Source organism: Lytechinus variegatus, chromosome 2, assembly GCF_018143015.1.
Source record: "Lytechinus variegatus isolate NC3 chromosome 2, Lvar_3.0, whole genome shotgun sequence".
In the NCBI taxonomy this organism is placed as follows: domain Eukaryota; kingdom Metazoa; phylum Echinodermata; class Echinoidea; order Temnopleuroida; family Toxopneustidae; genus Lytechinus; species Lytechinus variegatus.
This window is the reverse complement of record NC_054741.1, coordinates 45077723-45090710: the sequence shown is the minus strand read 5'-3', so window position 1 is coordinate 45090710 and position 12988 is coordinate 45077723. Positions and strand designations below refer to the sequence as shown.

General features: G+C 36.2%; 1 protein-coding gene across 1 annotated transcript in view; it reads right to left on the bottom strand.

Moving 5' to 3' along the window:
• Window positions 1–8832, bottom strand: part of LOC121408137 (probable cystathionine gamma-synthase) — a 66784-nt gene extending 57952 nt beyond the window's left edge. The window contains exons 1-3 of the mRNA XM_041599462.1: window positions 8323–8832; window positions 7159–7317; window positions 6393–6527 (exon numbers count right to left, since the gene is read on the bottom strand). Coding sequence (XP_041455396.1) covers window positions 6393–6527; window positions 7159–7317; window positions 8323–8553 — 525 coding nt within the window. The 5' untranslated portion in view covers window positions 8554–8832. The remainder of the gene's footprint in view (window positions 1–6392; window positions 6528–7158; window positions 7318–8322) is intronic.
• Between the last annotated feature and the right edge of the window lie 4156 nt (window positions 8833–12988).

The following is a 12988-nucleotide window of genomic DNA, read 5'->3' as shown; positions in this document are numbered from 1 at the left end:
TTTATATGCCACGACAAGTGTTCGTCAGCGATACGCTGCCGCGCGCTATGCGTAAGTTAGGCTATCGTAGGGCATAAGTTGTGTACGGCAGCAAAACGCTAAGTATTCGTTGGAATACGTTACTTATAAGTTAACGAAGCATTCGATTTAAGTTACTAATACGTTATGTATATGTCCAACTCGTTATGAATACGCTAAGTATACGCCCAGAGTTGAAAAAAAATATCAAAGTTCAGCGTATGCCGACGTTTTAGAGAAATTTTGATACGTCGGGCATACGCTGTCTAAAACGCCAAGGTGTGACACCACCTTTACTCAGGATCTTTTAGGTCTGTTCTCGTAAGCCTTATTTTATTTCTTTCTCACCAGTAGTCACTGTTGCTTTGAAGATTGAACGTAAGCGTAGCGGGCGGGCTCTCATGTATTTTCTAACCACCAATTACTCATAAAATAAGGATCAAACTTCAAACGGTAAATTCTCGTTTAATCCTCCTATTATTAAGTACATATTAGCTTTATTCTCACAATGCACGATTAAGCATCCAACAAGGCCTATTTGAAAAATGCGAGCGCGAAGCACAAGCAGTTTTTGCATATGCCATGAAATTTAGAGCTGAAAGTTAGAAAGTTACACAATTCGTTAGTATAATCATGAACAGGATTTGTATCTACTTGTAATGTTAATAATTTCAGAAATTTTTAATATTCTGACGTGAAAACGGACACTTAATACATATCTTTTAATAATATATAGGCTATTGATGCGAGAGCGAAATGCAATGTTATTTTCATATTCCAATCCGTAAACTGAACATTTTTATGACGTTTTGAAATAAAGAATGTTGTGTATCTGTAAAAAAAAAAGCCAGTACAAGCAGAGCTGGCTTTTTTAAAAATTAGAAATGAAATATTCTAATGCGCGATAGCTCAATCGGTAGTGAGGTGGTTTCAGATTCCGGTGGTCTGGGTTCGATTCCCACTTGGTGCGCTAGTGCCAAGTAAGGCATTTAAATGCCTTACTAGTAATGGTAGTAAGGCAATTTAATCCTCATTATACGTTCCTTGGAGAGTACCGTAAGCCATAGGTCCTCTGGTTGATTGTTAAAGGCGCTGTCACACCTTGGCGTTTTAGACAGCGTATGCCCGACGTTTGAGGAATTTGGCGAATACGCTGGCGTACGTCGAATACTTTACGGGTAAGATTTGCATACATTAAGAGTACGCTAAAACACGCTGGTATACGTCGTCATACGGCGAGGTTGTCGAAAAATTTTGTGCAAGCTCAAAATTTTTTTACGTATGCCGGCGTATGGCTCATACGTCCCGCATACGCGGGCCATAAGTTGTAGGCAAGTTACGCGATCGTTGATACACGTTACTCGTAAGTTACTCATAAGTCGATGTACGTCGAGATAATGTCCAGCGTACCCTAAAACTTACTTCTAACCTATGAGTAACGTGCTTTGAACGTATGTGTAACTTAACTCCAACGTATATTGACGTATGAAGACGTGCTCCGGACGACCACAAAACTTACTGAACATGTTTATAACTTACAGCTACTGTATAATGGCGTATTGACAACGTTTATCATGTTTATATATAAAGGTGGGGTTCACAGGAGTTTTCTTCGGCATGGCGGTGGTGTTGATAGGTGATGTATCGTGCGATTATGGTTTGAATAGTCGAGCGGCAGCCTTTTTATAGGCTACGACACGTGTTCGTCAGCAATACGCTGCCACGCGCTATGCGTAAGTTAGGCTATCGTAGGGCATAAGTTGTGTACGCCAGCAATACACTAAGCATTCGTTGGAATACGTTACTTATAAGTTAACGAAGCGTTCGATATAAGTTACTAATACGTTATGTATACGTCCAACTCGTTATGAATACGCTAAGTATATGCCCAGAGTTGAAAAAAAAAAATCAAAGTTCAGCGTATGCCGACATTTTAGAGAAATTTTGATACGTCGGGCATACGCTGTCTAAAACGCCAAGGTGTGACACCACCTTTGGAAGCATTCATGCTTTCTTAGCAAATCAGGTAAAATAAAAATCGTCAAATCATGAATAATCAGTATTTACCGTATTTTCCGGTGTATTAACCGCACTTTTTTCCGTCGGGGAAAACCTTGAAAATGGGGGGTGCGGTTTATACACGAACACAGAGAATTCAGACCTCAGAAACTTGATTGCCTTGACGAAAATTTAGCATATATAATGAATGTGTGACATGATTGAAACGTGGACTTGTAAAAAGAATGAAATAAAACTCACTTTACATCATCTCTGTCTTTCTCTTTTCATAATTTAATGATTTTTGTCGTGGCGTTCGCGGGGACGGCCAATCCATGTTCGGTAAGCGCTCCTCGGTAGCGCCTACTGTCATGGCTGGCCGGCCAACGCTGGCCGCGCCACAGCCTAGCGACGACGTACAAGGAAACTGAAGGCGGAGCGTCGCACAGTACCGTAGACTAGACGTAGTTAAGATTTTACCCTCTATCTGCTAGTGTAATTGACAGCAAAACAATACAAAAAAAGAGATCAGCGACACAACAATTTTTATTTTTATTTAAATTTTTTTGTATTTCATCCACATCACCTCATTTCTCTCATTTTTTTAAAACTTCCTTCGCTCATTCAGCTTTTGTTTCCAATTATTCTCGTTCATTCTCGTGCTTTCCCCTATTTAGATTCATGCTCGATCAGCAACACAACAATTTTTATTATTTTTTTTTTGTATTTCATCCACATCACCTCATTTTCTCATTTTTTTTTTAAACTTCCTTCGCTCATTCAGCTTTTTGTTTTTCAAGTATTCTCGTTCATTCTCGTCTTTTCCCTTTTGATTCATGCTCGATCGTCCCTTCGAACCACCCCCCCTCCCCCCCGGCGAGCTCGCGTTCGCGATATAACTCAACGCGCATGCGCTCTCTCCATGTATGCTCAGAAAAAAGTTATGAGCCGACGTGACAGCTCGTCTCGCTCGGCCAAGAGTCCGTTCTCAAATTATTTGGTCATGTGATGGTGTTGAGTTCCTTAAGTAAACACAATTCCACTTCCCCGTCAACAGGTAATAAGTCTGTTTTATGAGTATTTATGCAAAATTCATACGTCAGGGCGAATCACTTTGGACATGTACCAGAGCCTGAGGCAGAGCTCGGTGCAGCCGGCAGCTGCCCGTACCGTAGACGTAGACTCAGCATCGATCACGCACAGGCATTATCGCTGTGCATGAGCGAGATAATTGCGTCAAAATTTTCAAAGTGAAAACACTTTACATTGAACAAATCATATCTTTCCGTATATTTTATTGCTTTGATATCACGTAGAATGCATGAAGATATTCCTTCAAATATATAGAATATGACACAGATTTCACTATTTCTGGTTTTCTCAATTTTTTTTTTTTCCAAGAGTAAAAAATTGGGGGTGCGGTTTATACACGGCCGCGGTTTATATACCGGAAAATATGGTAATTATAGGATTTGATGCGAGCGCGAAGTGTGAGCTGAAAATTTCGAATTAAACGAATGATTCAGGGGCTGCGGGACGATTTTCAAAGTGGGGGGGGGCTGACCATCCCAAAAATCACAATAATATGGTCATTTTTACGTTTTTGTACATGATTTTGGAAAAAAGTGGCCCCCGCCCCCGTGATTATAAACAAGTTTTTAATGTAGAAAAAGATGAATATCTTACTAAACAGAAACGTTAGCGCAAAAGCGCGAGCTAAAATTGGAAGAGACTAAGAGCTAAAACTTGGACATACAGTATGCACATTTAATAATGGACTGGATGCGTATTTGACTAAACATTGTGAGCACGAGTGGCGAGCTAAAATTGTTTAAGAAGTTGACACTTTAAGCATGGGTTTTCTTTTTTAACTGAGGGCAAGTTTTTTATCTCATTTATTAATGCCAGCGCGAAGCTCGAGTCGAAAATTTATTTGGCATCTTTTTGTAATCCCGTGTAGGGTGCCTATCTTGCTAAACCAAAATAAAATATACACTCGAATCGCGAGCAGAATACTTTGGGTGTATTATCTTGAAAACAGGATACTTTCGGCTCCATGTAATTCTTTCGGACACTACACATGACCTTAGGCAGTGGGGGGGGGGGGGGCGGGCAGAGGTAGTTGCGGCCAGAAATTTGTAACTCTTGTTAAGAATGTACTTATTCACGTAATTATGTTTATAATGTACGACATCTTCAATTTTACATTAAAAATGCCCCCACCCCCTCCCCGATAAAGTTTGCATTTCCCCTTTTCCATCTTACTTGAAAATTCTTTTTTAATATTTGTGACATTAGAAACGATCGATGTTCATTAGATGAACCAATTTAAATCGAAGAATTTAAGTTGTAAAATTTTTTAGAACTATTGATAGTGTTCACAAACTTTTATTTTGAGTAAATCACGATTTTTTTTAATGTCATATTGCGTGTATTTTGAGTTTTGTCAGACGTGTATCAATCAGATATGATTATTTACGTCTGGGACCGACCTTTAACGTCACCATCCGAAAGACGTGACCAGGGCTCGAACCTCGACCCTCTGCATCAATTTGTAACTTCCCCACAGCTTGGATTACAGGCGCACGCCACAACGCCCAGTTGCCATATATGTGTGTGTAATATTCCAAATTGAAATGCATATTTAGTAGATTTATAATTTGAAACTCCAAATATAAATGACTGCATATCAAAGGGAATCAAAATTTTTCACAAATCCAGTCAAAAGGTCAAAGTACGTGATTTTTCGACAGTCTTTCAGATTTTACGCTAAAAATGATACTTTCACGCAAAAGTGCACTTGGCATCCGCCCGTACGTTATTCCTCAGTATTTCCGCAAGACTTTTAGCTGGGTTGCAAAGAATTCACAAATTGTGCTATCCAATTAAAAACTTGCTTTAGCATGTACTTATACATCCAATTAAAAACTTGCTTTGGTATGTACTTATACATGAATTATATATTTCAAATTTTTCTTTCAAAATGCGCACCTGGTAAAATGCACATTGTCTCCTTTCGGATAAAATAAAATGAGATATCTTCCATCTTACTTGAAAATTTGTTTAATATTTGTGGCATTAGGACATTAACAATACATTCGATGGATAAACGAATTGAAATCGAAGAATTTAAGTTGCGTAAAAAACTTCAAACTATTGATAATTTTCACAAACTTTTATTTTGAGGAAATAGCGGTTTTATGTTTCACTGTGCCATATATGTTTGTGTAATATTCAAATTTGAAATGCATATTTATGAGACTTATAATTTAAAACTTTGAATAAAAATAATTGCATATCAAAGATAATAAAAAGTATCAAAATAATCTGTCAAAATATCAAAATGCGTGATTTTCGACATTCTTTCAGATTTTACGCTAAAAATGACACGCAAAAGTGCGCTTGGCATCCGGCCGTACGTTATTCCTGTGTATTTTTGCAAGACTATTAGCTGGGATGTCAAGCATTAGCAAGCATTAACAAATTTTGTTGTCCAAAGTATAAAAAATCGTTTGGGCCGATCTACTATTATATCCAAGTTTCATGAACTAGGTCCATATACTTTCTAAGTTATGCTGTCATTTCAAATACTTAACATTCGGTTAAGATTTGGTGTTGACGCCGCCGTCGGAAAAGCGGCGCCTATAGTCTCACACTGCTATGCAGGTGAGACAAAAACACACATAGGCCTACAAGTTTATTTTCAGTAAAGTCATGGCATTAGTTCTTATTGCCATCATAGACATGGATCTGCTAATTTTTACTCAGTTTCGCTAGTAGCTTTACTCACTACCTTTAGAGCTCTAAAACAAAGTCACTGCCGATCGTAATTACAAAAATCACCAATTTTAGTCTGAAGACTCATTATTTACTTGTTTGGGAATATTCATAAATCTTGAGGCCGAGTCGCAAAGTTTGCAGCGAGATTGTGAATCAGCTGGCTTGCTCATAATGTAGCGCAAGATAGTATACCGCATATGCGCAGTGTTTTTCTGGCGATAAGTTATCCATGCTGATTTTACATGCTTCCACTGTTATTACATTGTATGAGAGATAACTGGCCAATAATTGTGATTTATCCAAAATTTAATGTCATTCAATTTTTTTAATTGCCCGATCGGGCAATTGACTTTGAGAAATGCTTACCCGCACATCATTTTCACTTTCCCCAGGCATGCAGGTTTGTCGAGCCCTGTATCGTTAAATGAAAATCTTATTTTTTCAGAAATTAACAAAAATACAAATAATAGTTATATAAATTAAACAATAATCAGGACAATCAGTACATCCAGTCATATCAGCAAAATCAGCTTGCAAGTTAATACATGATTTAATGACATTTAGGTCAACCTGGTGAATAAAGGAGAGCAGTTTACCTTTGTGTTTGGTTTAATTGCCTTCCTGTAAGCATCCAGGTCCCCTGATGGTACATACGTCACTTCCACTCCATAGTTATTTATGATTTGCTTCAGGAAGGCATAGACTCCAGAATAAACTGGGTCAGGGGCAATCTGAATAAAAAGAAATAAAGACTTGAAGGCCAGAGTATGGTGAGAATAGATGCCATTTCCTGAACTTTGTTATCAATGGGAAGTTACAAACTGCTGTAATAAGCTACTGAAATCCTGCATTTTGATTTGACTAAAGCAAACTTTTCCACACATTTCACTCAGGTTTATTTGGTCACAAGACTTATGATTCAGGACTCATATTTATCCAGATCTGCCATTACACCTGCTAATGTATATTTCATTGATTAACATGTACCTCACAGCATGATGATCACTGTGTTATCCCTATAATTAGGAAAAATTAGTACTTAGTGAATGATTAATAACTCCATGGCTTATTAAACAGAACATTTTGATAGCACATGCTCCTAAATATTACCTATCAGTCAATCAGTGACAGAGTAAAACTGTTATATTTAGCTGAATCATTTATTTAATAATGTTTCTTAGAGTTTTCTCCCCCCCCACGGCACTAAGATAATTTTTCAAATACATGTATATAAGTGGGTCAACAAAGATGGGTCATGGTAGGATAAAAATATTTGTCAAGGGATGTGGAATCAGTTACTCATTAAATTTCTATGCTTTATTAAAAAGAGTTACTGTAATACACATACAATGGTTTACATACAATGTGATCACCACTCTTTATAAGTGCCAGAATTGTGTTACTAATAGCAGCCATTCCACTTGAAAAGACACAAGCTCCAACACCTCCTTCAATCCTGTTGATTGCATGTGCAACCGTGTCACATGAATGATTGCAGACACGCCCGTATACGTAGCCATCCTAAGAGAAAGCAAGTGAAAATGAAACAAATATATCTCAAATACATCCAAAATTCATGCTAAAACTTTGCGCAAAAGATTACAAATCATTGACACACATTGTTTTCTTAATTCGCGTACAGCTATTTTGACTGCTCCTAGTAAGGTTAATATGAATACAGTTACTAGCAAGTTAACTGTAACTCTATTCAATACAAATTACCATCATCCTACAGTACTGCTGTGTCTTGAGAGTATAAACTCTTGACACAAATAAAGAGACAGATGCATTTTTTCATGAGCATTCATGAAATTATTCGGCACTCAAGAGGCCATGTCTATTAGTCTGTCACCTTTTGAATTGACGCATTGTACTAGAATATGACAGATACATGTAGTCTTTGAAGTCCTTGGACTTAAACTTGCCGATGCAAAGAATAAACTTAGCAAACACATATATACACCTTTTGGAAACAGAGAAAATACAGTTAAAAAAAAAACATACAGTGAACCTTATTCAAACACTGTGCTGAGCATAGCAATCCTCTTCTTCAATACACCAGTTCGTAATTACTTCATGGACAATTTTGGTCAAATGACCTTTTATTTCTTTCATCATGATAGGCAGATTTCAAAGCACGATATTACGTAAGCTTGCCTTACATAGCAGGATGAAGAAATTGAATAGACCAGGTGACTAGAATAGCACACCAATGAACACTTAATGAAGGTATTTGTTGCATTCCTACTTTGAATGCATATCTTAGCATGTTGCACAATGTACTTGACAAACTGTGAAATACCAGTCGTTCGTGGAAGCATTGTTTTTTTGTGGATGTAAATGAAAACGACAATTCAAAAGAATATATCAGGCATGAGACAGAGAAATTTGAAAAAAGAGGAACTTCACGGCCCCCCTGGCGGAGGGTGTGGGAGGGGGATCCCCCTCCCACGTTGGGAAAATTTTGGAATTTAAGGTATGCGAAACCCCATTTGACTGACAAATTGTACAAAAAGCTCTCCCTGCCTCTTCAGCTTTCTTGATGGTATCACCTAAGCGAATCTGAACAGTCGAGGAGTTTGTACCACTTGCACCAGACGCCACAGGCCCTGTAGAAGTCGACTGGCTTGAAGACTTTGTCACCGTAGCTGACTTTGCAAGCTCAACTTCATGGTCCAACCACTGCCATTTGAACTTGATGGAGACATCCTTGTCAATATCACTAACACGAGGGTCATTCTTCTCAACAGTCTTCATTTTGTAGTTGAAGAAATTACACCACACACCCTACAAATTCTTGTAAAATCCACGATCATCCAACTCAAAAACGCTGTACGTCCAGTCCGTATCACTTGCATTCAATGTAAACAAGTACACGTGCATGTGCAGAAAGCTGCCAGCTGCATTGCCCCGGGGACCCCGACACGTCTTCAGACAGTGTCGGGGTCCTGAGTGCCTCCATGCATTCTCACCGGAGTACAAAACTTCGCGATGTTTGGCATTAGAAAACCGGTGATAATAATGAATTAAAAATCTAACGATTAATATAAATCTTACCTAAAGAAACTGTTCCTAAATCAGCTTACATTTGAAAGAAGAATAATGTATACAATTCTAAGAAATCCTTCAAAAGAGCGTCAATTTTTTGTTCCAATCGCGAGATCGCAATGTTTGAAGAACGTGAAAATAGTTTCTGCCAATGCGCATATGAATATTTATAAGATGACGTCTCTGCCTTTACAACACAGTTTAATGAATATGCATGTAACTAAAGTCAAAACTTTCGGCAAGTCGCCTCGATTCAATTAAATAGTGATTTAGGCATATAATTCAATACCATTTTTTTCATATTAATTTGAAGAAAAAAAATCTGTATTAATAAAAAAAGTAATTTATTTCATATATATTTCTATTTTGTTACATTCTGTGTTTTTTATATTTTTTTTATTTTGTCATTTGTTATATTTCTTTTCATTCTTTTTATGCTTTGTTTATGGGAAGGGGGGGGGGGGTAAGGCATAACTGTTCTCTTGTTGTGTGTGTGTTTTATATACTGAACAAAATAACATTTACGAAGAATAGCATGATTGTGTTTTATAATTATATTAAGAGATTTCTAGATCATGTTGAAACTTTTAGTCTGTATTATGATTATTCCCTTTGTAATTGAGATATTAAAGAAATATTTACAGATTCTAATTTTACATTTAGAATAACCAATTTACGATTTTCTCAAATATGAATCCTGATTTTATTGATGTTATTCATCTTTTTCACTTGTTATAGCAATTAGGAAGGAATGAATATGATTTTAAACGAAAGGACATACTTAAAAACAACTTTGCCTCCTTTTAAAATAAATATCAAGATATTGTAAAGAATAAATAATTATGATTAAAAAAAATCTGCTGCTTTGATAATCTTTAATCACCATGGCAGTAGCATAGGTTTTTTTAATCGCCCCCTTCTAAAGAAAATTGATACGAAACGACCTCCAATTTTATGTTAAAGACCTTTTTTGCTTGTCAAATTCACATTAAAAACATCGAACTCACTGCCGGATCCAGGGGGGGGGCAAAGCCGGCTCGTCCTCCCCCCCCCTTGAGAAGCATAATGAAAATTTGTGATGTTAAAAATGGTGTTAAAACCAAACTGTGCCCCCTCCGCTTTGAAAGTGAAGACCTTCTTTTCTCGTCAAAATTTTTCGGGCCAAATTATTCTTTTTTTTGTTAAAAAGATTTATTTTTGTTTTTTTTGGCTTATAAATTTTTTTCCTGGACGAAATTTCCTTAATTTTGGTTGGAAAACTTTCCTTCTTTTTTTTTGCTCATCAAATTTTTCATTGGAAAAACTTACTCCCTTTTGAAAATCATGGTTCCGCCCCTAATTGAGCTCATTTATACGCCATGCTTACACTGTTAAAAAATAATTTGAACAACGCTATTTATTGTGTGAATTGCACAGTAGTTGTTTAAACATTTTAAATAAGTGTTTAAAATCTTAAAGGTATTGTTTAACTTTGTGAGCAGCCGATTTAAAAAATTCTCAAACCAAGATGAAACATGTGTACAAGTGCATGTATTAGAACTAATAAACCCTGAAAACAACCATTATTGAGAATGAAAAGCGAAAACTACAAGGCAAACCCCGATTTTATAAATAGGCGTCTTATAGACACCTAAATAGTACACATAAGTGTATGGGATGAAATTAAGATGGTGTTTCCGGTCACTTTATATTTCAATTTTTGAAGCACTAAATAATTATTTTCGAACGCAATTTTTCTGGGCTTTATTTTTGTAACATATCACAGACACAGGTGACAAGTGTGACCTTCTAGCTCAGATTTTTAAAAGTCAAACAAATGTTAACCAATCACTTTAAACAATCATGCTGTAATTATTGATAATTTGATATTTGAATTTAATTATTGATAATCAAATTTTAAATTTAAACTGTGTTGTTTGAGATTTTAAGTACTTGTTTAAACAATTGTGTGATTCGTGTAGTAAACAGCATTTTTTCAATCATTTTTAACAGTGTATTTGAATGATTAGAAACAAAAAGTGACATGCAAAATATCAAATTAATGGCGCAAAATAGGCGACAGGAGATTGATGGCATGTGAACTTCCGTCATCTATAGTAATATTGTACTTTTTTCACAATTTTTATAACTGCCCCTTTAAATGCTCAGGATAAGGCCGTCCGCGGCCCCAAATATATTCACTAGTAAAGAGCTGAAAAGCGGAAGAAGTAGCCTTTGTTGGTAATTGACATCATTGTTATTTATTTATTTTTTATTTTATTTATTTCGTTTTATTTATACAGGGTAACCCCATCAGTAGTCTTGTACTGTTTTCCAGGGGTCCCTGTAAACAAATATTTACAGTATAACAGACAAGCAAATTACACAAGGAAAAAAAACAAACAGAACATGCAAAATAATCAGAAGTGAATACATGGGAAAAAAAAGATGATGGTACATAGGTGCCATGTAGGGACGTAACGTTAATTCATCTAGATATCAATCAGTATTACAATACAGGACCCCCCCTACATTTCAATTATTTAAATTCAGTTAAATCAATATGATTGCTACTCAATGTGGAAAGTATATACGAAAATTTACTTGTGGAAACGAAATATGCGAATCATCAATTATTTTCAATGAAATTAACAGAGAAACTCATAATTATTTCATACGTGATGACAAACTTTTAGATGTATTGCATGTAGTTAAGATACATGTAAATCATACAATATATTAAAAAAATGCCTTTATCTGTGCTTCACATACTGATGTCTGCATGTTGCAGAAAGTGAAGGGGCTATTTCCTGGAAGAGCACCACTTCAAGTACTGGGAACAAAAAGCATTCTTACTACTAGCACTTCTCACTGATGGGGGTAGGCTATTCCAAAGTAAAGCACCGTCGATTGATAGTGCACGTTTACCACATTCTGTCTTCACTCTTGGAATGATCACACCATAATTATCTGAACTTCTTGTACTATATCTGTGAGTATGGCTGGATAATGAAAACATATTGTGCAAATATAATGGTGCACTGTTATTCATAATATCAAACATTAATTTACTCTTCTGGAACTCCCATCTATTTTCCATGTTAATCCATTTCAGAGTATGGAACATTTCGGAAGTGGGAGTAAACATATTTGCTTTGAGTACGATTCTTGCCATCAGCTTATGTTGCTTTATCAGGATATCTTTAATTCCTTTAGTGCAATTACTCCATGACGTACAACAATAGTCGTAGTATGGAAGAATAAGAGAATTGGCAAGTAGAATAGTCTACCGCCCATAAGGATCGGAAAAGGTGGTATTGATCAATTTGAAGAAATATATTACTTTGACCTGTAATCTTAATACAAGTTCCGTTCCCAAATATTATTTTTAAAAACTTGATGCCGCCACGATGCCGCATTAAGCCGAGTTGGGAAAGCTACCGTAAACAAAGGAGAAAACAATATTTTCATGATTTCCTCGCAAACTTGCGCGGAAGCAAATATTTAGAGAGAAAGAAAATTAGAAAGAAAATCAAAGCTATCTTCTTCGCCACTGCTTTCCCCTTCGCTCTCACCGTTTCTCATGTCCTTTTTTTGGGGGGGGCGTTAGGATGGGGAAGGCCACCCCACCGCCTCCTTGCGACGATCTTGTTATAGAAAAATGGAAAAGGTTCATGACAAAGGCCTGACTTTATTGGGATGTTATGACAAAATCTATCACAAAACTTGATTTCTGCATCAATACTTCAGTGGTACTGCAGTAGAAGTATATAGATAAGCTGATTTAGTGTCATCATTATTATTCATTAATTCTTATAAGCAAAACAATTAAGATAAAGAACGGGACGTATTTAGAAAAAACAGCGCCTCTTGGATGCCAAGAAAACAATCAGATAAGCAAGATTTGCGGCGAATTTATCCAATATGTACTGAGCAATTCAATTCTTTGTAATTACAGGCCTATCCCGCAGAGATTTATATACTCAATGATTGAGGCTTAAAGAATGCCAACAAGATGAAAGATTACATAGTAATCTAGAAACAAACATGAATTTTAACCATATTTCATGATTCCATACTCTATCTTATAATCTCCGTTCAAACAAATTACAAATTGATATTGATATAAGCATCAATTGTATATGAAAATGGTTTTTGGATGAAA